Source organism: Macrobrachium nipponense, chromosome 30 (genome assembly GCF_015104395.2).
Source record: "Macrobrachium nipponense isolate FS-2020 chromosome 30, ASM1510439v2, whole genome shotgun sequence".
NCBI lineage: Eukaryota > Metazoa > Arthropoda > Malacostraca > Decapoda > Palaemonidae > Macrobrachium > Macrobrachium nipponense.
Window position 1 is genome coordinate 16,015,286 of NC_087218.1, and position 26,973 is coordinate 16,042,258.

The following is a 26,973-nucleotide window of genomic DNA, read 5'->3' on the forward strand; positions in this document are numbered from 1 at the left end:
GATTCGATATTATCAAACAAGTAAAAATACACCGAAGCTTCTATGGGGCAATCGAGTTTCCTGTACAACGTAGAATGCTTATGAGCCGCGCCCATGACACTTTCAGCCACTGTCCGGTGGTGGCCTGTCCTATGGCGTTGCCAGACGTACGATTATGACTAACTCTAACATTAAATAAAATAAAAACTACCGAGGCTTGAGGGCTGCAATTTGGTATGTTTGATGATCGGAAGGTAGATGATCAACATATCAATTTGCAGCCCTCTAGCCTCAGTAGTTTTTATTTTTTTAGATCTGAGGGTGGACAGAAAAGTGTGGACAGAAAAAAGTGCGGACAGAAAAAAGTGCGGACAGAAAAGTGTGAACAGAAAAATGCGGACAGAAAAAAAATACGGACAGAAAAAGTGTGGACAGAAAAAGATGCGGACAGCAAAAGTCTGGACGGACAGACAAAGTCGGCACAATAGTTTTCGTTTTACAGAAAATAAAAAATGGGTCACACTATGTAAACACAACAACAGAATCACAAGCAACAACAAGAGAAACATCAGAATCAGCCCGGACAACATTTAGGGCCTATAACGAAAACGGACACATTTCGACAGACACGAGATGACTCAGCGTCGATGGTTCAACCTCGCGTGCGAGGCAAAAATTTATTCCATATTTTCTCCTCCTTCTTCTTTTCCTTCTTCCCTCGCTGACCCTACGAGATGACAGGTGAGTATTAAGGAAGAAGACTATTGATTGCTATAAACTTTGCTCGTATAAGCAGCTTTATCGTGCCATGGAACAGATTAAGAGCAATCGATAGGTCCCGTGGAAAAATGACTAGAGAGAGAGAGAGAAAAAAAAAGGGTGATGGAAAAATAAGAATGAAAAAAGGGCCGATTCAATAAGCCCGCAGGCTTATGCCTGACAGATTTCATCAGCATAAATATGCATATTAAACGGTGCCGTAAAACATGTATGTGCGGGTATCTGCGCATGCGCGAACGAACTCGTACACAACAAGGTCTGGAGATGAATCTGGTAGACCTTTTTACACAATTTGGAATATGGATGTCATATACGCCCACGTCTGCCATCATACAAAATAATGTAGTGATTTTTATAAATTAATTACAAACAAATATATAAAAAAGTAACAAGAAATGAAGAGAATTAGATCTACCTACTCGCTTATAATAGTATTGGGTCGAATGAATTATGATAACCTATAATATTATTTTTCATACTAACTACTCGTTCATAATAGTAGGGGGTTGAATGAATTATGATAACCTATATTATTTTTTATACTAACTACTCGCTTATAATATTGTGGGGTCGAATGAATTAATGATAACCAGTGCTATTTCTTATACTGCCTACTCGCTTGATAACCAATAATATTATACCTTATACCACCCACTCGCTTATAATAGCATGGGGTCGAATGAATTTACGATAACCTATATATTTTTATACGCATATATAATTTTTATCTAAAAAAAACCCAACAAACCCAAACAGAATCATTAGCGTGACAAGGACCAAAGTGAAGGGTTACAAAAACGTCAACCTTGAAGATTTTTCTATTATCATTCTTTTGAAAGATTGTGTTACCTGGGTACATTCATACTCAATCTACACACACCTGTACGGTTAAACTGGCACTGTGATTGATGGAAGAGCGGTAATAGTACCTGTAAAGGACCTTGCATCATTGCAGGTCTTTGTTTTATTCGTTTTTCGAAGGCAGCTTAAAATAATACGTACATGATTTGAATAATAATAATAATAATAATAATAATAATAATAATAATAATAATAATAATAATAATAATAATAAGTATTTGGAAGCTTGAAATTCAAGTTAATGATCCCTGTAGGCTTGTTTCTTATGAACTGTGGTTTGTATTCTGAATAATAATAATAATAATAATAATAATAATAATAATAATAATAATAATAATAATTCATCACAGTATCAAACACCACAAACAAAGCCTTCACTACCAAAACATACAAAAATTCATTACCTTGAAGCCCAGAAACACAGAACTCCTTCACTATGCAAAGCCTTCATTACTAAACACACAATCATTAGTTCATTACCTTGAAGCGCGCACGGACACACACACACACAATTCCTTCACCATATAGGAGACCAAAACAAAGCTTGCTTAACATAAAGCCAAATGCACACACAAAACGTTCATTATCTTGAAGCGCACACATAATTTCCTCACCAAATAAAAGACCACAAGCGCACACACAAAACCCTCATTACCTAAAGCCACAAGCACTCACAAAGCTTTCATTGCCTGCAACCACAGGCAACACACAAAACCCTCATTACCTAAAGCCACAAGCACTCGCAAAGCCTTCACTGCCTGCAACCACAGGCACACACAAAAACCTCCTTACCTGAAAGCACAACACACACACACAATGCCTTCAGTCACCCTGAAAAATGGCTAATCGATAGGAATCCCAACGGCGACCCAGACATGTGCAGCAGCCCTTATAATTCAGCGGAGTGTCGGTTCACATGACACATTGTAAATGGATGTGTCAACTCACGGCACATCGCCGCCCGCAACTACTCCGAACGCCCATGAGGTTGTAGTCTTCGCATGAGGGGGCTTCCTGCTCGCCCAGATACTGATAGGACGTTTAATGAATATCAAGTAGGTGTTGTGTAAGAGAATATATACAGTAACGCACACACACACACATATATATACATATATATGACAGTGGAATATTTTCTGTTCAAACTGAATTCCATCTAATAAAAGGAGAAATTAAAAACGCCTAAATGTATCCAGTTAATACTGTATTTCAAAGAACAATTATTGTCGTTCTCTAAAATACAGCATTAGCTGTCTATGTTTTGGCCTTTTTTATGGGCTCTTTTTATTAGATTATATATATGTGTATATATATATATATATATATATATATATATATATTATATATAGAGTAAGCTGATTTTACAAACAAAATAGGTCTGAATTATATATATATATATATATATATATATATATATATATATATATACACACACACATTTATATATATATATATATATATATATATATATATATATATATAACCCCATGTAATGTAGATCATGTGTTATCAGATATCTTCAAATACAAGGAGAAAGGAAGATAATGTGCCTGGGGGGGGGGGGTTTGCAAGACCAATACTCCCCCCTCCCCCGGCAACTACGAGTAGCGAGTATAACGGAGAGACGCGTTTTAAGAAATGACACAATGCTGAGGTTAACTCTTCCACGAATTCTTATTTGTCTTGCATTCAGTTGATTAAAGATCTGGCAAAAGCAGTTGCATAAATCCGAGGCTAATTTCGTACCTATCAATACTAGTAAGACTGTAACTGAAGGGGGAGTTCATTCAGTAATGCATTCTTACTATTCTTGGAGCACGAGACGGAGGCTACAATATCCGATTCCCAGTATTCTTTGATCCCTGACGTAACTTGCGAAAGGCGTGCTTGGAATGGGAACGCTGACTGTTTCTTCAAGTGCTCTCACTCTCTCTCTCTCTCAAACAATCACGTATCAGTCAGGTAATCATTATCTTCCAATGATTGCCATCTTTCTGGGAATCTTAATACTTCTAAAAATTCAATTTTCTTTTCAACAAAATGACTGATATGGACGTCTCTCTCTCAAGCAATCACGTATTTTCTTCCTATAATTCTTAAACTTTCTAGGAATCTTAAAAGTTCTAAAAATTCACAAAATTTTTTTTTTTGTATCACCATGATTGCTATGGAAGTCTCTCTCTTTCTCTCTCAAGCAATCACGTATCTTCCTATGATTCTTAATCTTTCTAGGAATCTAAAACTTTTAAAAATAATTTTTTTTGTATCACCATGACTGACAAGTATCTCTCTCTCTCTCTCTCTCTCAAGCAATCACGTATCCCACATAATTTTTAATCTTTCTAGGAATCTTAAAACCTTTCAAAATAATTTTTTTTGTATCACCATCTCTCTCTCTCTCAAGCAATGACATATCAAATTTACCCATGATTCTAGGAATCTTAAACTTCAAAAAATTAAAAATTACATTTTTTTTTTGTATCACCATGACTGCCATGCAGGACATCCACGAGTAACATGAATAATAAGAAAAAATAAAAAATTCCAGAAAAACATTCAAACATAAAACCAAAAACATCGACCAGAACCCAATCTCCTATGACAGAGTAAAACAATTATTACAATTAATAAAGAACGGGAATAAAATCAATATCATGATCAAAAAGACAATTTCCCGTCTCAAAAAAAAAAAAAAAAAAAAAAACAATAAACAAAATATACAGTTGCCAATCAATTTAGGAATGGGAAAAACTCGCGCACAGAATACATAGACTTTTTTTTTAAACAAATACGCACGCTCATATTTTATTTGTTTCTTTTTCTGTGTGGGCGGGGGGAGGGGGAGGGGGGGACCGCAATGCATAATAAAAGCTTTGCATAGAGAACAGGAGGAACCGATGGATTCATTACCAAAGGCAACGATTTTCGATATCGAAAACATTTGGCAGAACAAATTGAAAACCACTTGCCCACGAAATCGCCCACGATTGATTATTTTAACGCGTGCACGTACGCGTATACATATTGTGGTCTGTTCACCAAGTACTGAAAATAAACAATATTATATAAATACATATATATATAATCATACACACACTCATATGAATATATGTAATTATAACAGCCACAATGCCCCTCTTAAAGCCTCCAAATCTTCGAGCACTTTTGGATTCGCTCGTCACTATAAAGCCTTAAGATCCAGGTGCAAGACATATAAAGAAATTATGATGCCCGGAAGCGGGAAACGAACCCTGGTCTTATGATTACAACGAGGTCACGTTGCCGACCTGACCACGAGAAGGTGATCTCGTTGCGATTTATGGGACCCGGGTTCGTTTCCTGCTACCGGATATCATAATTTCTTCATACGTCTTGCATTTGGATCTTAAGGCTTTGTAGTGGCAAGCGAATCCAAAAGAGCGTGAAGAATTGGAGAAGTTAAGAGGGCATTACAATTACAAATGTATCTGGTAAAAATTGACCAGCAGATTCTATATATTATATATATATATACTATATATATAATTATATTAGATTAATGATATATATATATATACAATATATATATATATAGTAGATATATATTATATTAAGCACACACCACACATATATATATTATATATAGATATATATTATATTATATATATATATATATATATATATATATAATTACTGGACGGGAAACCTCAAAAGCAATGTGAATAAGAAACGAGAAATGAAGCCAAATGGTATAGTAGATAAAAGGATCAAACTAATTTGCTTAAGTGTAATGCTGCTGCAGATGCGATCAAAACTCAAGTCGGGTAATCTCGCTATGCAGCTTCTCAGAGATTCTGTATGTATACAATCTGCGAAGTAATTATATAACAGAGAGGAATGGTTTATGCAATATACATCACACACATATACATATATATATGTGTGAGTGTATATATATATATATATATATATATATATATATATATATATATATATATATATATATATACATAATTTCCCTCAGCCTGGATGGGTCTAAACTGTGCTACACTCCTATTTGCAGTATTGTGGCTTCTGGGATGAGGCCCCTTACTCGTCTCTAATAGCAAGTGGGTAATTAACTGCTTAAGGCAACGTAGGCAAACTGGAATTTAACTGGACATGTCTGGAGCACTCTGCGTTTCCTGGTAATCTAACCCTGGCACTCTTATTAGAGAAGGGAGCATTACGACCGCTTTATTTCAAGGAACCAAATATACTACCACACTCCAACAGACTACGGAGTCAATGATGACATTCCCGCGCTGTGCAGAGAACTGTGTTGTCTTTTTTTGCATTTCTGTTCATTTGCAAACAAATACAAATTCCATGGCTTCTAGACCCGTGTCTAGGGACATCTGGTGATTTATCCACCATCCAGGGTGGAGAGAATGTGCTTATTTCCAGGCATTCCACGAGAGTGAGAATAAGATTATCCACCATATATTGGTTTTTCCTCCAAAAGTATTCAGCTTGGTGGAGAGCAAATAAGGAGAGATGATAAGTTTAAGTATTTGGGATCTTTAGTTAACGCTGGAGGAAGTATGGAAGAAGAAGTAAAACATCGGGTACAGGCAGGCTGGAACAACTGGAGGGCGGCCTCTGGAGTTCTTTGTGACAAAAGAGTGCCGCTTAGGTTAAAAAGAAAATTTCACAAGACAGTGGTAAGAACAGCAATGCTGTATGGTACGGAAACAGCAAGCATGAGAAAAACAGAGCAGAAGAAGATGGATGTGGCAGAAATGAGAATGCTTAGGTGGATGTCTGGGGTGACAAGAGAGGATAGGATCAGAAATGACTACATAAGGGGGTCGACTAAGGTAGTGGAAGTATCAAAGAAAGTGCAGGAGGGGAGGCTGAGATGGTATGGACACCTGTTGAGGAGAGATGAGGACCACGCTGGGAGACATACTATGGGGGTGGAGGTGCAAGGAAGAAGAAGAAGAGGGAGACCAAGAAAGAGATGGAAGGACTGTGTGAGAGGAGACTTACATGAGAAGGGAATTGATGAGGCAGAAGCGCAGGATAGAAATAGATGGAAATGGCTCATCCGAAACGGCGACCCCATATAAAAATGGGAACAAGCTGGGAAGAAGAAGATATTGGTTTTTCCTCCAGCTAAGCACAACTCTACCTTGGGGCATGTTATGACTTAACCCAAAACACTGACACTTCCTACGGTATATGGGTCATATTATTTACAACCTATGTGATAGAAATCTTGAGGAAAAATGACTGGTACGACATATGTAGGTTCAGTTGGCCTCAAGTGATAGGCTTATCCATCATGTGGGGGCCATTTCTTCCTCAAAGGAATCCGCTTCTCTCTACTAGACCCTCTTCTGCCTTTGGATAAGACGTATTACAATTGCAAGCCATTGGCCCTTCCTAGGAAATGGCGACCTGTTTCACCTCATAAAACCACCATAGTAGAGCATTGGGTTGTATTAGCAAGGCCCATGGTTCAGTCCTGGTCTCCTGCCAACGAGTCAGCCCTCCTGCGAACGGATAGCATAGTCAACTAGGTCTATAGAAGTCAACAACCCTCCTATGAACGGATAGCAGAGTCAACTATACTCTGTTTTTTTCCATCTGTCCATCCGCCAGTGGTGTTTGCGCATGGTAACACTGCGTCCCGGGCTTTAAATAATATCTTATTTCGAATGTTAACGGTGTAATTCGCATACAGTAAATTATTAAAACCCTTTTCATTTGCAAATTTACACCCATATATCCTATTATTTACCTAAAACTTACACATAGCGTAACTATTTAAAGCCCGGGACGCAGTGTTACCATGCGAAAACACCACAGGCGGATGGACAGATGGAAAAAATCAGAGTATAGGTCTACAGAAGTCAACAACCCTCCTGTGAACGGGTAGCAGAGTCAGCTGGGTCTAGAAATGGGCATCTGTAAAGGGACGGCTTCTGAATGTTCCTCCGTTTAGAAGGTCACCAAACCAGTTACAGACCACTGATCTTAGCTGACAGAGCCGAGCGTTGTAGCACGCGTGTTACTACCGTATAGGGGAGTAAATCAAACGGTGTTTCTTGAAGGTATTCCCCTTCTGTTCATTAGCTAGGATTTTGGGATCACGTACGCCAGTCCAATGGCACAACTCCCACAGTGGTCTTTAGGGTATGTCCCCAAGGACTCTAGACCGTGTCTGTACCAACGGCGTGTGGTTTTCGTCTTCGGTAACCTATACAAGTAATGACTAGACTCAACCAAGGTCTAAAGAATTTAGACCTTGGACTCAACACAGCACGTGCAGATTACGAAACAACCGAACGGAATGGGTGATAAATTCACTGAGTATTTGACGATGGATGTGAAATTTATATAGCCTAAAGAATAGACGGTAGTGGCTGGTGAAACAAACATTAAATATTAACAAGTAGCAAAAGGTGGCACTGACAACGCATGAATTTATGAGCAAAATAAAAATAATGATAAATAAATAAAAAATAAAAGAATCATAAATAGTCGAATGTAACTACTATAATACCATGGTGTAATAAGAAAATTAATGTCACACAATGTACTCTTGAACTAAAATTCAAAGGAGGCCAGAGGAAGGTGTGGCGAAGCGAATGTAAAATAAAAATAGAAAGTATATCGTCCATGCTTGCATGGCAGCTCTCCATCACTCCTAACAGAGAATAATACCCGTAAAATCCTTATATAAATTTCGCGATAGCCTCGCATTCTTCATAAGCTCCCAGGTCGTGACGTCTATAATAGTCCAATTAATGCAATGGGTACTCATACCAAGAAATGACCATTTGGGTGGTGTACGAAGCCAAGTCTAGGCGAGGATTATTCAATTATTAACACTGTAGCGAACGAGACACGACAATCAATCCTAATGCGCCTACTCGTTGAAAAACGCCTAAATACGAAAGCTTGGTATAAACATAAAAATAAAATAAAATAAAAACAAGGGACAGAGACTCCAATAACAAATGTTAGCGGCTGTTACCTTTCGAATGTGATTTTCAAATATTTCGGATTTCGAAGGCGAGGCAAAAAGAAATATAAAATACTCCTCGGAACGCATATTTATTTTTTTCTCGTTATTTTGGTTACGACTCGACGATCTTGACACCATCATGGAGGCATGTCTCCTATTGATCCTGCACTATATACAAACAAAATACAACGGAAGAAGACTGGGAAGAGAAGATTCACGGAGCCCGCGTCAATAAGTGAGTGACCGCTGGGAAAAGCCCGCCAAACTGACCTCTGCATTACTTCGACGCTCAGTGAGATACGACGGTTGGACACGAATGACAAGAGGTGGCCGTTGCTGCTGGATTAAATTGGTCTTATGGTCTCGCATGTAATTTATTTTCTCCAATGGAAAACTATTGCGCCGGCTTTGTCTGACCGTCCGCCCTCAGATCTTAAATACTACTGAGGCTTTTTTTTTTTTTTTTTTTTTTTTTTTTAGCTGATAGGTAAGATGGGTGAAAGAAGAGTGAGGGTAGGGAATAGTTTAGAAAGTTAAATATTAATAAGAGTAAAGTGTGGTTTATCCACAATTATATTTGGTAAGGGTACAATTTTCGAACTAATATTAACATAATACAATAATGAGGCTAGAGGGCTGCAAATTGGTATGTTGATCATCCACCCTCCAGTCATCAAACATATCAAATTGCAGCCCTCTAGCCTCATTAGATTTTTTATTCCATTTAAGGCTAAAGTTAGCCATGATCGAGCGTCTACCAACAACACAGACCACCACCGGGCCGTGGCCGAAAGGTTCATAGGCCATGGCTAACAGTTTCATACAGCAGTATGTGCTGTACAGAAAATTCGTTTGCGCATAATAATCTTCGTTTTTTTTTTCTTAAGCCACTCGTAAGAATGACGAGTGCGGACAAGAATCATATCCCGAATTTAAGCCCGGTAATGACTCAGTGGCTCAAGACCTGAAAAGTTGCAGATGCTGGTGAAAAGCGTGAATGATAAATAAATAAAACGCAACTAAAACCAGCTGGAATGTTACACAAGCAATGAAAAACCATAATTGAAAAGAAACAAGTAAAAAATGCACCCAAGTGTCTTGGACGTAATCGAGTTTTCTGCCTAGCGTATAATGCTGTAAGAAACTCAGCCGGAACCCATGAAACTTCAGCCACGTCCCGGTGGTGGTCTGTGTTATTGACACCTAAAATAGTGCCAGACAGACGCATAATCATGGTTAATTTTAACCTTGAATAAAAATAAAAACTGCCGAGGCTAGAGGGCTGCAGTTTGATATGTTTGATCATGGGAGGGTGGATGATCAATATACCAATTTGCAGCCCTCTAGTCTCAGTAGTTTTTAACATCTGAGGGCGGACAGGAAAAGTGTGGACGGTCAGGCGTATTAGCCATGTCACTATAAAAAAAAAACAGTTTTTTTCCATCTGTCCATCCGCCTGTGGTGTTTTCGCATGGTAACACTACGTCCCGGGCTTTAAATAATTACGCTATGTGTAAGTTTTAGGTATTAGGTAATTAAAAGGATACCTGGATGTACATTTGCAACTGAAAAGTGTTTTAATAAATTACTGTATGCTAATTACACCGTTAATATTTGAAATGGGATATTGTTATTATTGTTGAATGTAACTATCTAAAGGCCGGGACGCAGTGTTACCGTACGCAAACACCACAGGTGGATGGACAGATGGAAAAAAAAAAACCAGTAAAGTTTTCCTTTACAGAAAACTAAAAATGTTGGAGACTTGGAGGTGATCCTTAATTTAAGAAAGAATAAAAACACGGGCATACAGAAATGCCAAAAAGAAAACGTAACTAAAACCAACTGGAATTTTACATAAGCAATAAAAAAAACATAACTGAAAAAAGGGGGAAGGGGGGGCGCCCTTTTTTGAACCACAAGATCCGGAATGGGTAAAATATGCATCAAAACCATATTTTAGGCGCACATCCGATTTCGGTAATGAATCGCCGGTTTGTGGATTTTTCCTTTTTTTTTGGTAACGATAAAACTGCTTCTCAAATGAACATGAAACCAAGAAGATCAAGAAGCACAAAAATTAAATAACAAATTGAAGACAGTTAAAAGAACAAACTCCAGCCATCACATGAGCACTGACGGCCCTGATAAAATCAAGCACAAATCGATTAAGATTTCTCATTCTTCAACTTGGTCAACTCCAGCACTCAATTGGGAAACTCCTTGAAAAATACAACAATACTGGAGATATGCACATTTCTTATAATCTTACATGTGAAAAAAAGCAGGTTTAAGAACTAGAATTATGATTAGGCCTACGCATTGCTAATGATCAAGTTCACGAGACAAAACTAAATATTGCATATCAGACATGAGTGCCAGAAATCAGGATATACGACACACATCTTCACGGTAAAAGGGATATTCAGTACATTCCTAAACAATATCACGGTCAAAGTATAAAAGGATGCACAGTCAGGAAGTACACGTATCCTTCACAGCCTCGCGGCAAAGGGATGTCAGGATGCACTGTAAACTTCACGGCAAAAGGATTCACCGTACACGCCTGGAGTACGCTTACCCCAAACATGGACCCCACCAGCTTCACGGGCGCGGCGTGGGTATAGGGAAATGGAATTACGCTTTTATAATTTACGTATACAATAAAATGTACTAATAAATATTTTCGCTTCCATGGATAATTATCGAGTACCCCGTATTAGCTTTAATAATGATTGTGATCCTTTGTTATTTGTTACGATTGTTTTTGAACCTAATCAAATGTAACCTGAAATCGAGGGCTTGACCGAAAACTTATCTGTTTAAAAGTTATCCCAAGAGATATATTCTAGGAAATTTGAACTTAAATTCTCTACTTAAAACATGACTCTTATTATTAATTTTCAGCAGTAAAGCATAAGCAAATACGATGGTTTGGAGGAGAAAGTAACTTTGGTGTGGGCGACTTCAGCAAAACAAAACATTAACAGGATAATGCCTAGTAACACATACCTGTCCTGCATCAGCTGACACACTGTCGCAAGCCCGTCTAATCAAACTTTCCCTTGCAAGCGTTTTCTCGGCAGTATTTTCCTCGTAAGAACTAATAACAAAAACCACCGTTGCGCAGTGAACAGACGTGCAATATGTAGGCCCAGCGCTCACCTGAGTCTAGGCAGGTAACCCGGACGCTGTCTTGAAACTCACTGGACAACCGACAATGAAAGCCCGGCGTAGTCCCGTCCTCTCTCTCTCCCTCAGCAAGTTGCTTGACCTTCCGACTCCCTTTTGTCCTGTGGCCTTACAACCATCGGTTTCGTAGCCTCGTCCTATTACGATTCGGCGTTCTCCCTCCTCATCCAAGCGCTTCCTTCCCCTTCTCAATTTCTCTATGCGCCCTCTGACCTGCGGTCGCCAGTTACTTGTATCTGGTTGGCGTATATACAAGGCCAATAGAATTATATATACATCCTTTTATATCTCCCCCATCTTCCCGCGGGCAAGGAAAAAGCTCGGTCGTGTGTGTATGCGTGTTATAAAATGATAGGTAAAACCTTGGTAAAACTGACACTCGCTAATCTATCCATGCGAGACATAAAATCCCCCTATTGATTAACAATTCGTTTCACAGTGTACGCCAATAAAAACAGTTCCATATATATCGCATTACATCTATTTTTAGACTCAAAGTCACTTTGTTGGCTGCTTAAAGCAGATGCAACGTTACCCGGACAAAATACACGTATTTTCTCTCCTTATATTTGCTACATAACCGATCTGAACACATCATTAATATGTAAGGAAAACATACACATACATAGTACTACATAAGCATTTCTTGTATGTTAAGCGTGTACATACACATGTGCATAATTTGTTTCTTAGTCAGCTCATCATTTTAACAGAAAACTGGGATCATGTCAAGATTAGCGAACCCACTATTTTTCAGAACAATATTATACTTCTTTGATTTCTATATACGTATATATTTTATATGTATATATATATAAATCAAAATGGTTTAATATTGTTTTGAAAGATAGTGGGTTCGCTAATCTTGACATGATACGAAAACTGCACTGATGTACCATTGCTGTCAAATATTGTGGTAGTACAAGAGATGGTCGAGACGGAAAATCCGGAAGATTAGGACATTACGTACCGTACCGAGGCTTAGGCCGAGTGCCTTCATTCTACTATAATGTAGGGGTAGATGACTGTCTGTCTGAAGGGGTTCGTTACCCATATACTATCATTGTTCTCTAGGGGAAAAAATTAACATTACAACAACTGGCAGGTCAGAGTTAAACATTTTCCAAAATATTCTTATGCCTTGGGCATTATTTGTTTGCAATACAGCACTGCTTGTTTTACTACTAATGCACTGCATAAACTAATAAAAATACGTGTCTACAATTTATAAATGCATAGTTTCAAATCTAAAAAATAGGAGCTACACAAACTCTACACAACAATGAATATATTTTCTTAAGACCGTAGGCTAACTGAATAGACCAACAAGTGCTCTGTTCTAGACCAGGCTATATCGACAAAAGAATCAACACCTATCATTCTGGGACGGAACTTCCTCTTGGCTTCTGCGTTCCGTTGATATAAATACCGTGTCTACTGAAATCAGCTGGTCCAGGAAGTGATATAAACATTCACCTCACTACGGGAATTCCCCGGTTCGAATCCCAAACGGTCCTACAGGAGACCTCAGGAACGTAATAAGTCCAGCTTGTGTTTGTTGACCCACGCACTGAATCAAGCATAAGGCAATTAATCGACTGTAGTGGGTGCAACTTTTCACTCTCTCTTGATAAAAGTAGGTCAGGTGAGAGTCCCGCGTTCTAAAATAAATATGATGAAGCTCTGATAAATCAGGTCGACTACGTTGTGAGTGGGCGCGTTCGTTTCACCCAGATGTATTCGTTCGTGTTCTGGTAGCAATCTTTACGGACAATAAAATTCGCTTAGGATGTTCCGTATGGCGTTCTTACTCGTGCTCCTTTACTAATGAGGATAATCCCTTTCCATCAAGAGAAATTGTGGGAAGGATTAAGCTGCCGTGAGTAAGCATAATGAGAGAGAGAGAGAGAGAGAGAGAGAGAGAGAGAGAGAGAGAGAGAGAGAGAGAGAGAGAGAGGCTGGCATACCTCAGTGCTTGCGCTCTCTCTCTCTCTCTCTCTCTCTCTCTCTCTCTCTCTCTCTCTCTCTATATATATATATATATATATATATATATATATATATATATATATTATTCGAGCTACAAATGTCCTTTAATATCTAATTCGCTCTACCTCGGAATTAATATCCTTTCATATATGTAAACCGAAGGGGAATGTGATAATTATTCATATATATATATATATATATATATATATATATATATATATATATATATATATATATATACGTGTGTGTGTGAAAAGATCGACGGGTCTTAATCAGAAACTAACCATGCCTAAGAAAAAAAAAAGAAGTAAAAACTTGAAAGAAACCCAAGGGAGAACTCAAGTGTTCATTGCCACAATATTGCTATTCACTTTCATTACACGTATATCAAATCGTCAGCATCATGGGGCATGACATCGTGACGAATATGACCAATAGTGCCATTTTCTATCACTGTCATACTGACAAGTTGCAGGCCTTCAATCTACGTCAATTTCCTGGTCACATACCTTATTCATTTGCATACGTATGCACACAATCAAAATATCCCCACATCTCTATATTCTCCCCATAGGTCTATGCATAGTCTAAGCCTAGGAGAACACAATCTCTTGAAGTTTTTAATTTATAAAAGAGAATAAGCTCAATTGTCCGGCTGGAGAAAGACAAAAAATAGCAAGGGATATCTTTCGCTGACAGTACAAAAATAAAATCCCAGCTCATAATATTTGGGAACAAAATGCACAGTCCGACAAAACTCACGGGCAAAGTTGATAAACACTGAACACGCATGGTGCTAATACTCACGGTCTTGGTATATACCTAGACCGTGCTAATACTATGCCTGGCAAAAAACTATTCGCTATTGGCACGGAGCTTTTGTTGTTATTAGGTAACGGTGGCCTTAAGTCAGCATATGCTGAAAGGATTAACAAACAACCCAAAATAACTTAAAAAAAAAAAACTACAGCCTCAATGACAGGTAACTGAACGCAGTAATTTAGATGCAGTGACATTCACTATGCAGTGACATTCACTAAATTCTCGAATGCCTGGATTATTATATCACATGTAGTTATCATTGCTAAGTAAGCATGGCAAAAGAAAAAAAAACTATTATAAAAGAGAGGTTCGGGATGACTGCCTGTAATAAATTCCACGTTTAGATTCACTGATAGAGACAACTCCATGAGCAGGTGGATAATATAAACTGTCCGAATCCTTAGATGCGGGTATCTTCATTCTGCGTACATACAAATACATGGATACGCATTGCATGTTATGTATTAGTATTATTATTGCTAAGAAATTCTCAATCTCGTGAAGAACAATCTTTGTCATACAAATCCACGATTATATAATGAACTATATTACTATATATAATAAACAGACTTTCCAACACCGTTCTCACCAATGTTAACGTCAACACTGATGAGGATGGTGTTCGGAAGTCCTTGTTTATTTTACATAGTAAAGTAGTTTACTATATAACAGTGAAGTTTTATGGCAAAAACTACTATTATTATCATTATTATCATCATTACTACATGCACACATTCATATGGAATAAACACCTCACATAAAAATGGCAAATAAGTTCTACTTAAATGTTTACACATTAAAAAGTCCATGTAATCAAAGTTAAGTATATCTAAGTTTAACCAGACCACTGAGCTGATTAACAGCTCTCCTAGGGCTGGATCGAAGGATTAGATATTTTTCCGTGGCTAGGAACCAGTTGGTTACCTAGCAACGGGACCTACAGCTTATTGTGGGATCCGAACCAAATTACATCGAGAAATGTATTTCTAATCACCAGAAACAAATTCCTCTGATTCCACGTTGGCAGAGCGGGGAATCGAACTGTGGACTACCGAATCGGTAGGTGAGCATGTAACCCACTCATCCAACGAGGAACTCCTATGTAATCAAAACAGAGAACTACTGTGAGTCCTTCTTAACATATTACTACACTGACTGAGCTGCCTAGCAACCAATTGCTCTGGGTGAACTTTTAGCAACTGGCTATGGGGGAGGATACATAATGACTTGTTCCTCTTCACTATGTTTTGGTGAACCACTATACATCTGACTACTCTGGGTGAACCGCTTGGCAAATGATAACTATTGGTAAGCAGTTCACCCAGCAGCTCTCAGAGAACTGTTCGGCAACTGACTACCGAAGCCGAATGGTAGCAGCTGGCTGCAGTATGTGCTATGCTTAGCAAGTAACTACTCTGGAAAAACTATCAGCAACTGACTTCACAGAGTAGATTGTTTAGCTTATAAAAGTGCTCTGAAGAACCAATCGGCAACTGTCTATCCTGGGTGATTGTTTACCAATCGCTAACCTCCTTGTCAATCGCCGAGTTTAATATTCGAATTACTGCAAAAAAAGTTGGAACAACAGGACAAAGAATGATAATGAAAACTCAGAATGTAAGAAACCTGATAAAACCAGGGTTTACATAAACAGAATTGTTGAAAAAATCCATTCCTTGACGGTACATTGCAAAATGTTATAAAATGCTCATCCCTTGGTTGGGCTCTCGCAAAAATGGGCGTTTCTTCTTCAAATAGTTTGCAGTGGTAGTCCAGCTCAACTATGGAGATCGTACATCTGCCGCCCACCATATGACGCAACTCACAATAACTGTTCTACAGCTTTTCTTTCTTTCTTTTTTTAAGAAACTACTTGCGGTTACGCTGTAATTTATGACTTGCTGCACAATGACTGGTATAAGATGTTTTAGTCTATGGAATACACTGATTTCAGTCGAAACCAAGTTTAATTACCTATCCAATACATCTGGGCTCACAAGTGTAATACTTTCACGATGTAATTTAGCGCGATCATGAACCGAATTTACCTCTGTCACTTACCATAACTGGCAATCTCAGAAGCTTTTATTTTATACCCAAAGAGCTAGCGCACACACACAGAGAGAGAGAGAGAGAGAGAGAGAGAGAGAGAGAGAGAGAGAGAAATCCCACAAACCAACTGAGGTTAGCGACTCGAACCCACAATTGGCGTTGCTACCGGCGTCTAGCACTAAACGAGCATACCATACATCGGGTGTCGGCGATTTAACGATGGCTCTGGGCCGCGAATAAGACAGAAAGCCTACGTTCTTTGATGATGATAATAAAGAATGAAATGGGGAATTATGAAAGAGAGGCATCTTGGACTTGAGCTTGGTATAGTTTGAGGCAATCGGATCTAAAATGCTGCTAAAAAACTGCTCAATACAAAATATATAATACATACAATGGCATCGCTGCATAGATGAGAATTTCGAATTCATAAAAAAAATGGAATGCAATTGGGCTAGCATACAATGAAGTGGTAAGGCATGTTACCTGTGAGTCCTGTCAATTCCATAGCCTGACGAGTTCAAGAGGGCAAGCATTGATAAGACAAGGACACTGCCTTCTTCCACTTAAACTCCTGAAATGCATGCAAAAAGGTGACACTGACATCACACAAAAGTTAGGGTGTACAGTATGCAGCAAAACTCGAGTGACCCGATTTCAGTGATTTTCGTTCAAAAAGTGACTAACTGGCAACCTTACTTCTTCACATTTCTAATGACACTGAATTGCAACGGCGAAACATTTTGGAACTTCGCTCATAAAAAGATACAGTTCATTTAGCATGGTTTTATAGTATAATGTTATATATTTTTTATCAAAATATAGCTAGGTCATTAGAAAAAACATTAACACCTTAGTTTTTAATCATGGTAAATATGAAAAGACGTAAATATTAAACGAATTTTACATGTTAGCCATCATAGTAATTTATTTAAGTAATGAACGTAACGGAGATGTAGTTGTGGGCGTGGCCTAACATGACGTCAACTGTGGTCATTTGCCAAACATGGTTGGAGCAACCCGACAGCGACCGGAAACGTCACCCCCAACAAGGAGAGCTATAGTTGAGCTGCATCTCGCCAGATTTTCAAAAAAAGACATAGCTAATCGTCTTAATATCAACAAGACAACTGTGGTAGAGATGGCTAAAACGATACAACGACGGAGAAGGATTGAAAAGCCACCCTAGATCTGGGAGACCCCGCTGCACAACCGCAGAAGAAGACGAAGTGTTAATTAACTTTATAACCAAACACCCGTTTTCGTCATCATTTTCAGTGAAACGAGAAACAAATATACAAACATCAGTTGACACTGTAAGACGTCGGTTTCGAGAAGCTGGTCTTCTATGTAGGAAACCTGCGCTCAAGCCTCTACTTACACAGACGCATATGGACCATCGTCTCGGGTTTGCGCTCGAATATCTGTCCAAGAGCGAGCAGTTTTGGGAAACTGTTATATTTTGTGACGAGAAGACTTTTTGCAACGACCAACAGGGAAGACTGCACTGCTGGCGTCCAGGAAAAACCAGGTAATGAACATTTACTTATTTGCCTTATATTTTTTACGTGGTAGCCTAGGTGTGATATACTTTGTATTATAGGCCTAGTCTGTATATATGCTAAAGCTTTAATGAATAGTAATTCCTCTTACACCTGCTGACAAATATCTTTAATGGAAGTTACGATGTAATCAGGGAGAAATAATGCAAGAGAAGATATAAATTAATCTGACCTAGGGTGGAGTTGGGAATTGTCATTACTGAGGAAGCAGTTTAAATATCTATAAAATCCCGCCTCCGCTTCGAACGCCTGCGCTTCGAAGTGTTGCTTGGCTGGGAAACCAGTCGCAGAGGAAGTTCGTGCTAGCTTTCCTTCGAGTCTCGTGAATGTTTGAATACACATTGCACTGACTTAAAAGTCGTTTAAGGTTACTATGCTTATGACAACTTTCCTTATGCCTCCTTTCCGAATTCATAATATATACTATTAGGCCTACAACCAAAGATTTCTTTTAATTATTTCACTGTAAAACTAAGTCTGGCAGAAAATACAACTGACGTAGCTGTTTCTAATATTTAAATAAGTTTTGGTTAAATGCATATTAAAGAACTGTATATATATATATATATATATATATATATATATATATATACATAGTTTGATAGAATAACCTTATAGTGTTTTCTTAACAATGCACTTCAAGTCTTAAAAGTTAAAAGTTCGGTGTTATAGCAATATTACTGAAAGTATGGCTTAATAAAAGCGCCAGTTCTATTTTTTCTAATCCATAAGATCTATTGATGAGAGGAAGAACTGCAGTTAAAACAGTTCTTTTATATTTAAAAGTAAGCCCACTGTCATTGTTTCTCTCCGAATATCTGTAAATTTATATTTTCTCTAAATCCTTCTCTCTATTTTTTTCGATTTGAGGATAAATATGTAGAACCAAATCGACGAAGTGGGAGGATAACCGCTGGCCTTTGGGGTTGGATGGCGTCTTGCGGACCAGGTGCTTTAGTGCCAATCCATGAGCGATTAAATGGCAGGCAGTATGTTGACATTCTTGACGAGGTGCTGATTCCATCTGTTAGGATGCTACTGATTCCGGAACCGTTGCCCATATTCTTGGCAATGGACAAACTCCTCTGTTCATAATAGCATGCCAGTAAGAAAGTGGTTACAGCAGCATCCAGAAGTTATGCGGATCGACTGGCCTGCAAAATCTCCGGATCTCAATCCCATTGAACAAAATTTATGGCCATTATGACAAAGGAATGGGATGGCTCCGTTCTGAACAGTAAACAAGCCATCATAAGCCATTGCTTGTCAGTGTGGGAGTCAATGCGTGGGGAAAATATATGCAGTAGACTGGTTGACAGTATTCCTAGACGGCTTAATTCGGTAATAGACAACCTAGGCTCACATACTAAATATTAATTAACCCCTCTCTCTCTCTCTCTCTCTCTCTCTCTCTCTCTCTCTCTCATGTATGTATGTATGTGTAGCTATATATGTATGACGTGTTTTAAAAGACGAGGTTGTGTTTACTCTATTTTGTTTTGCTGGAATTTGTATATTATTTTCACAGGGACCTATGTATTTCAAAGAATTATACGTATTTTTTAAAAATAATTATATTGGTATACATTTACTTAACCTATACCGTTTTTATTATCAATCATATTCATTGTTTGCTACTTGGTTTATTAATGCCTTTACTAAGTACCGTTATTATTATCAATCATATCATTATTTGCTGCTTGGTTTATTAATGCCTTTACTAAGTTACATTTCTTGAGATCTACCTAAGATTTCATTAGACCCAACTGGTGAAGGGTGCATAGTGCCCGCCAATGGCTTAGCTTGCTTACCCGTAGGCCCCGTGGAAGCACTTCGCGCTTCTCGATTATATCATTCTCATTAAGTCATAGGCCTATGAGAAAATAATGACGGAAGTATACCACACCAAGACTGTGGAAGAATTTCACAAATCCTGCTTTATGGTCTTATAGACACCCTTCATAAGTTACAAAGATTGATGCAACTTGTTGCTGTCTGGAATATAGCCCAGTATGTTATAAAGCCAATAGCATTGGCCTAGCCATTATTGTTTATAATACGTTGCAGTTGTCATTCTGTAGAATCTGCACTCGACAGTTGTAGCTGATTATATCCGACCTGATTATAGTCTTCCATTCCTAAAGTAAAAGTAAAAATAATATAAATTAGTTGTGTTTCTAATAGCGAAGATTACTCTTCACCTCGCTTATTTATTCAGTTTATTTATTATTTACTTTTCTTCAAACTGAAGAAACCCTCGGGAGACTAGACTTATGTAGCACTAGCTATAACCTAAGCCTAAGCCATAATTTATTGCAAGTATCGAAATCATGATCCCGACTCAACATTTGCTTTATACACAAAGCCACAAAAGCTAAAAGTAATTAACTTCGAATTCATATCCCAAATGCACCCATTTTTATCATTAGACTATGCTCTGCTCAACTTTTCTCTTGCTCTCCATCGCGATGTCCTCTTTCACGTGTCCCAGACTGACGATTCCACACGACTCATGGAAGTCACGGTGATCTGAGGTTTTCATGGTACAGTTACGTATTTAGTTTTCGTTCAGAAATATTGTAGCGTGAAATATTTTTGGTTTTCAGGTTCCAATATATTTCAATTATAAGATTCTATATAACAAGTGACCAACTTTTCCTCATATATACACGTTTATAAAATACGAGATTTAATACTAAGTGGCAACTTGAGAAACAACGCTTGTCCAGTACAAAAATAAAAAAGTCACACGAGTTTTGCTGCATACTGTACAAGCCATTCCATCCCAATAAAAAGTTGGCAGAGACCTGTCATGACGTCACCTTACATTGAGAAGTAAACAAGGTATACGACGCGACGTGGGGCGTTATTACCCACGACGTTACGTGCTCTCGAGCACTCAGGTGCATTCATGCATCGCTTGAAAATCCCAAACTCACCGAGGAAGCAGCAGTTTTCCACCATGAGCACAAAATCACGGAACAACAACAGCATAAGATCCCACTAAACGTCAGTCATTTAGGCAACTGCGCTTCGAGCGCGTCTGTTGTTCGAAATAGCGAAAACAGCTGATAGTGAGTAAACAAATGTGGAGGCAGTCAGGCTGTCTGTCATAGACCTTTACTGAGTGAAATTGCTCCCTTAATGGGCTCAGGATGTTTTCGGGGCGCAAAGATGATAAGGCAAAAGGTGGTCAGCAACGCCGGCGGGGTAACAATTTAGCCCAGGTAAGCATTAGGCTATTCGGCTAAATGAGGTTTAAGGATATGGGTACGTAACTTAGGTTGCCCTAAGCTCATGCCACAGGACAGGTGCTACTCTAGTCGCCTCTAAACAAAGCGACGCGCAGTTACTAGTAGATTTGCCATTTGCGGCGTTGACTCTAACACAGGGGTCCCCAACCTGCGGCCCTTAATGATACTCAGTGTGGCCCTCAGAGCAATATAAGGGTAGCTAATACTTTCCAGAAGCATTTTCAGATTCAGACTGGGTTTTCTGCTTAGCTTTCTTATCTGATATACTAGGTAACTGATCATTTGAAGAATTTGAACTTAAGACTGCAAGGCAATAGAAAATTGGTATCAGATATGTTTACTGAGGTGAAAGCATTTGAAAATAAACTAGTAGATACCTATTTTTATGAAACAGTTCAGTGATGAAAACTTTATACATTTTCCCTGTTGTAAAGTGTTGCAGAATGAGAAAAGGAATACTTCAACTGCCTCAAAAGAATGTACAAAGACAATGGAACTTTTAAAAGAAGAATTTGCAAATAGATTTAAGGACTTCCATGATCATAAGCAGGAAATTCAAATGTTTCAAAACCCTTTCAGTGTATCACCAGAAAATATTCCAGACATTTATCAAATGCAAATAATTGATTTCCAAGCCAATGATGCCCAGAAAACCGCATTTCAAGACAATAGCCTTTTGGAATTTTATTCCAGTTTACCAGAAGAATATTCTGACTTAAAAAAAAGTTTGCTGTTGGCATGTTTTCAGTTTTTGGTAGTACATATATCTGTGAGCAAACATTTTCAAAAATGAAACTCTTAAAATCAAAACCTAGATCTAAGCTTACTGAGGAGCATCTTCAGCAAATTTTGAGACTTTCTGTTACAAGTGTAGAAATAGATATTGCTAAGTTTGCAAATAAGATCCAGCATCAAGTTTCCCATTAAAGATAAGATATATAGAATTTTCAGTAACTCATTATTTTCTTGCACAAATTCTACAATAAAACATGAACTACTATTAAGACTTTAATACCTACGTAGCAATAGCTGGCATAAGAGTGTAAGAGTCTTAACTTAAACTAAACTCAAAAGATGAATAATATGCAAATAAATGTGAACTTTCTCCGATAGTAAGGATAATTCTAATATGCGGCCCTCATCTGTATTTCGAATGATAATGTGGCCCTTTTACGCAAAAAGGTTGGGGACCCCTGCTCTAACACGTTTGTGCTATTTGAATAATTGAATTGGTAATGCGTGAAAAAAGCTTTTGCGGCCTTATATCTCGGTAACTACCTAGTATACTACTACTACTACCTACTAGCTAGCCTATGTTTTTTTCCATCTGCCCACTCGCCTGTGGTGTTTGCGTATGGTAACACTGCGTCCCGGGCTTTAGATTGTTAAGCTTTGTGTAAGTTTAGGTAAATAAAAGGATATCTGGGTGTACATTTGCAACTGAAAAGTGTTCTAATAATTTACTGTATGCGAATTACACCGTTAATATTCGAAATAGGATATTATTATAATTGTTGAATGTAAGTTGAATTTACCACCTAAAGCCCGGGACACAGTGTTACCATACTAAAACACCACAGGTGGATGGACAGATGGAAAAAACCGAGTAGCTATATTGCGTAACATGCGGAACCATTGCTAGCCCAATGTGCCATCAATGTTTACGATATCTAGCCCAAGTGAATCATGAATATTCTGGCCGACTAGGCTAGTATATTATATTTTTGCAAATTTAATGATTTATGTTGGTACAATCCACTTGTAATTATTTCCTCTATTCATATACTACCCATTCTACGGTTTTGAGGGACACAAATGGTAAAAGGATTTTCAGGTTGGAGAAGCATAGTTGAAAAAATACATTGTTCATGCCCATTCATCAGTAAATCACCAAAAAATTTATGTAGCCTAGTATAAAAATATAAGAAAAAGTGTTGCAGAGATATAGCATAGCTTAACTGTTTAACCTTCTCAAAACTAGGTTATAGTATACCTACTATCTAAGACTTAGAGCACAATATATGTCAGAGTAAAACAGGAATTTCACCAAACCTAACCTAACCTTGCCTATTGTGTCAAGTCCTTACCTGGTCAACCCCCTCCCTCTCCCACCTCCTAGTCTGGCTTAAAGCAATGTAAATTTCATAGAGTAAAATGCTGTTGTGCTTTGTAACTTAATTTAACTATAGGTACTATTCCTTACTTGTCACTTGAATCCTAACCTGATCAAGCATTGTGAAGCATAAAACACAAATACTTATTGAAATTCATGTTGGCTTAACCTCACACACCAGATCCTAACGAGCAATTTTTACTCTTAATTGCTCAGGCAAACCACTTGTTAGAGTTCTCATTCCCCTGCATATAAGTATGGAATCACAGTTTAGGGTATTGGGAAACCAGGGATTTTTGGTAGGGAAAAATAAAAGCAACTGAGTAATGGTATCCTCAGTGGTGAAATGTAAGCAGATGACATAAGTAGCAGCTAAAAAAATATTCTGTATATTGCTAGTCTATTGCCTGTTGGGCCACCCAAGTCATGTAGCATCATTGGTAAGAATAGTTTAAATTATTATGTATTTTGTTGAGTGATGAATCCTAGAGTAACAGGTAACTGACTGATTGTCAACAGAGGGCATATAGGTACATACATATAATACCTCACTAAAATCACAAGAAGAAAAAGTATGTGGTATAAATTGTTGACATGTTGTTGATAATTGCAGGGATATATTCTCAGACCTTACCTAGGTTGCCAGTGTCATATGCAGCTAGGGCTTTGTCTCCTCAGACAACCCCTTAACCTATCTTATTCTTATTGTTTACCTTAATTTTTTTATGATAGTCATGCATTCTTGGAAAGTGGGAAGTTTGCATAAATCATGGGGAAATTTTCTTTTTTATATATTAGCCTAAGCTTATTGTCATTTTTCTATTTTATATATGTTGATGCAGCTTTTTTAAAGACAGTCCAGACTACGTACAGTACCTATTTGGGTGTACTATATCTAAATTTAGTATTTACAGTTTTCCTTTGTGAAATTATTATGCCATAGATATGTAGAGTTATTTATGTGTAAATGTAATACTAATTGAAACCCCACATAAATTTGAGGAAGAGTATTAAAACACTTTTGATAGAGGAATTATAGCGTAGGCAGGTTTAAGATTTAATGTGGTTAATTTTTTTTTATTGCTGTACCTCAGTATCAGTAAATTTTGGCAATTCATTACAGTATATATGTGTGGGAGAGATAATTTAATTATCCATAAAATCCAGTGGGTCATATTTGTCCTCCCCCGGGCGACACTGGACACATCAGTGCCGGGTTCCAGCATGCACCAACTAGCTTGTTCATTATATAATGTGGATAATTTATGAAAGGCATTTAAAGATTGCTACCAGAACAAACACAATTTTTCTGATTGAGGTGTTTATGTAGGTAACAAGAAATATAGATAGTATACGTATACAGAAGAAAATCAGGCTACCGTGCTTCGAGCTCACACTTTTCCATGAATATCATTACTTATTTAGTGCTTGTTTGTGTTCATTTCTCAACAGTTTCATCATTAGCAACCAAAGGAAGGCAGTATAGGATATAATGGGAGTTTATATATAACAGGAATTCATACTATAGTTGTATATGTAACAGGAATTCATACTATAGTTGTCTTACTGTTTATGTTGTATATCCACATCATCATCAAGAACAACATGTAATGGTAAATTCTGCTGTCATTGTTATTATGGAGCTTGCAAATTAGTGCAATGGGACCACTAAATGTTCATCTTAGACTCCCATAGGGCTCTCTTAAATAATTTGTTCTTTAATGAAAGGTGAAAGTTAGGTAAGTGGTCATTGGGGAAAGACTAAAAAGGACCTCATGAAAAGTAAGAGTCAAGAGAGCAGCATAGCTGGGCGTAAGTGTGGCTAAAAAACTTTTAGTATTGTCTCGTAGTAGGACATGCAGGGGACACTAATCGGGAGCTCCCCATTGCCTTCTGTGGGGCATGTTTTTGTTCTACAGCAATTTGGTTTTTGTTATTTATTTGTTCACAGTTCGGCTTGATGGAAGTTCCTGATATTGATGGATTAAATCTAGCAGGCGAAGGTGACGATGACGATGATGGTGATTTGGAGGCTGAATTACTGGCTCTTACAGGTGGTGGAGGTGTCCAGAAGCCACGTCAACGAGGTGAAGTTTCAGTCAAAGCTTGTTTTGTTTTGTTTAAAAGGAACTGATTATTTTAAAGTCAATCTGGAGTATAATGCTCCTCTACATGTTGATGCACCAGATTTACTCTGTAGAATTGCATAAGTACTAAGGTACAGTAGCCTATATGACTTGAAAGTTGAGGTACAAATGTGGATTCTGTTTATGAAATGCCATTGTGGGCAAATTTGTACCCTTTAAATAAAACATGAAATTTTATTAAAGGTAAATGTATATTCTAAGTTCACAGTTTAGGGTTGCTATCTTTTTTTTATTGTAGTTTATGATTGTTGTTATTTTAAGTACAGTAAAAAGTTTTCCGTTTGGTCTTGGTAGTAATAGAAAATTGTTTTATTTTTTCTTGAACTTTATACGTTTGTACTTTATCTCTTATAGAAATATTTTAGGAACCATTCTTAACGTTAGATTCACCTCTTTGTACAGTAATTAGAAAATATAAATAAAAGAGGAACCTTATTTTAAGGTTTGAGAAACTCATTCATTATATGAATTTGTATACTGTCTGTCAAACTTTAGGATTTTTTCTAATGTATAATTATTATTCTGCTTATGATGATGTATTAATTAAATTTTTCTAGCAACAAAACAGAAAATTACCTTAAATGTGTTCACAACAAACATGAATAACTTCATAAACCAGAAACCCTTCAAAAGGTGAATGATAAATTTTTTCCACATCTGGAAAATGTTAATATCAGTAGGGCAAAACACAATGTAGAATGTTACTATTTAGATTTAGTGAAATGTTAAAAGTTCAAGAAAAATGGGACAGACTGAATACTGTAACTCTCTGGCATACCTGGTTGACTTCTGGGTTTAGAGGGTTTTGCTGCCCAACATTTTCTTGTCAGTGGTGTTGTATCCTTATTCAGAGTAATTGCTTTATATTTCCCTGGGTATTGTGGGTGCAGTTGCAGCTAGCTGTACATAGTGGTCAGAATTAATGACATTGGTTTGTTCAGGATAAGATGCCATTATGTTTCAGCATAGCTGAAATTCATAAAAAAAAAGCATTTCACTGTATTGTTGAAGTAAAAGAATTTCATCATTGGTTCTTTTGTTTATCAAAACTTGATTTGGCAGAACAGGCACAATAAGTTAAGATAAAACTACCAGATTTTCATAGAAAACCACCTGGACAATTTAAAAATCATTGTTAGGCGAACGATGTCCAGCCTCATAACCCGAGTGAGAAACAGCAGCAACTCGCTCATACAAAGCATCCTAAGGAGTGAAGCAAGAAGATCTA

The 26,973-nt window shown here is 37.6% G+C and overlaps 2 protein-coding genes across 3 annotated transcripts in view; one reads left to right on the forward strand and one right to left on the reverse strand.

The window, feature by feature from the left end:
- Window positions 1-21,288, reverse strand: part of LOC135201978 (N-acetylgalactosaminyltransferase 6-like) — a 70,838-nt gene extending 49,550 nt beyond the window's left edge. Inside the window, exon 1 of the mRNA XM_064231253.1 lies at window positions 21,171-21,288. The gene's annotated coding sequence lies outside the window, so the exon portion shown is untranslated. The remainder of the gene's footprint in view (window positions 1-21,170) is intronic.
- The window catches only part of LOC135202315 (coiled-coil and C2 domain-containing protein 1-like), a 35,204-nt gene continuing 29,344 nt past the window's right edge, over window positions 21,114-26,973 (forward strand). Inside the window, exons 1-2 of one of the 2 annotated variants that reach the window (XM_064231657.1) lie at window positions 21,114-21,305; window positions 25,550-25,685. In XM_064231657.1, the coding sequence (XP_064087727.1) occupies window positions 25,559-25,685 (127 nt within the window). In that variant the 5' untranslated portion in view covers window positions 21,114-21,305; window positions 25,550-25,558. The other variant, XM_064231656.1, reaches the window with a different exon arrangement.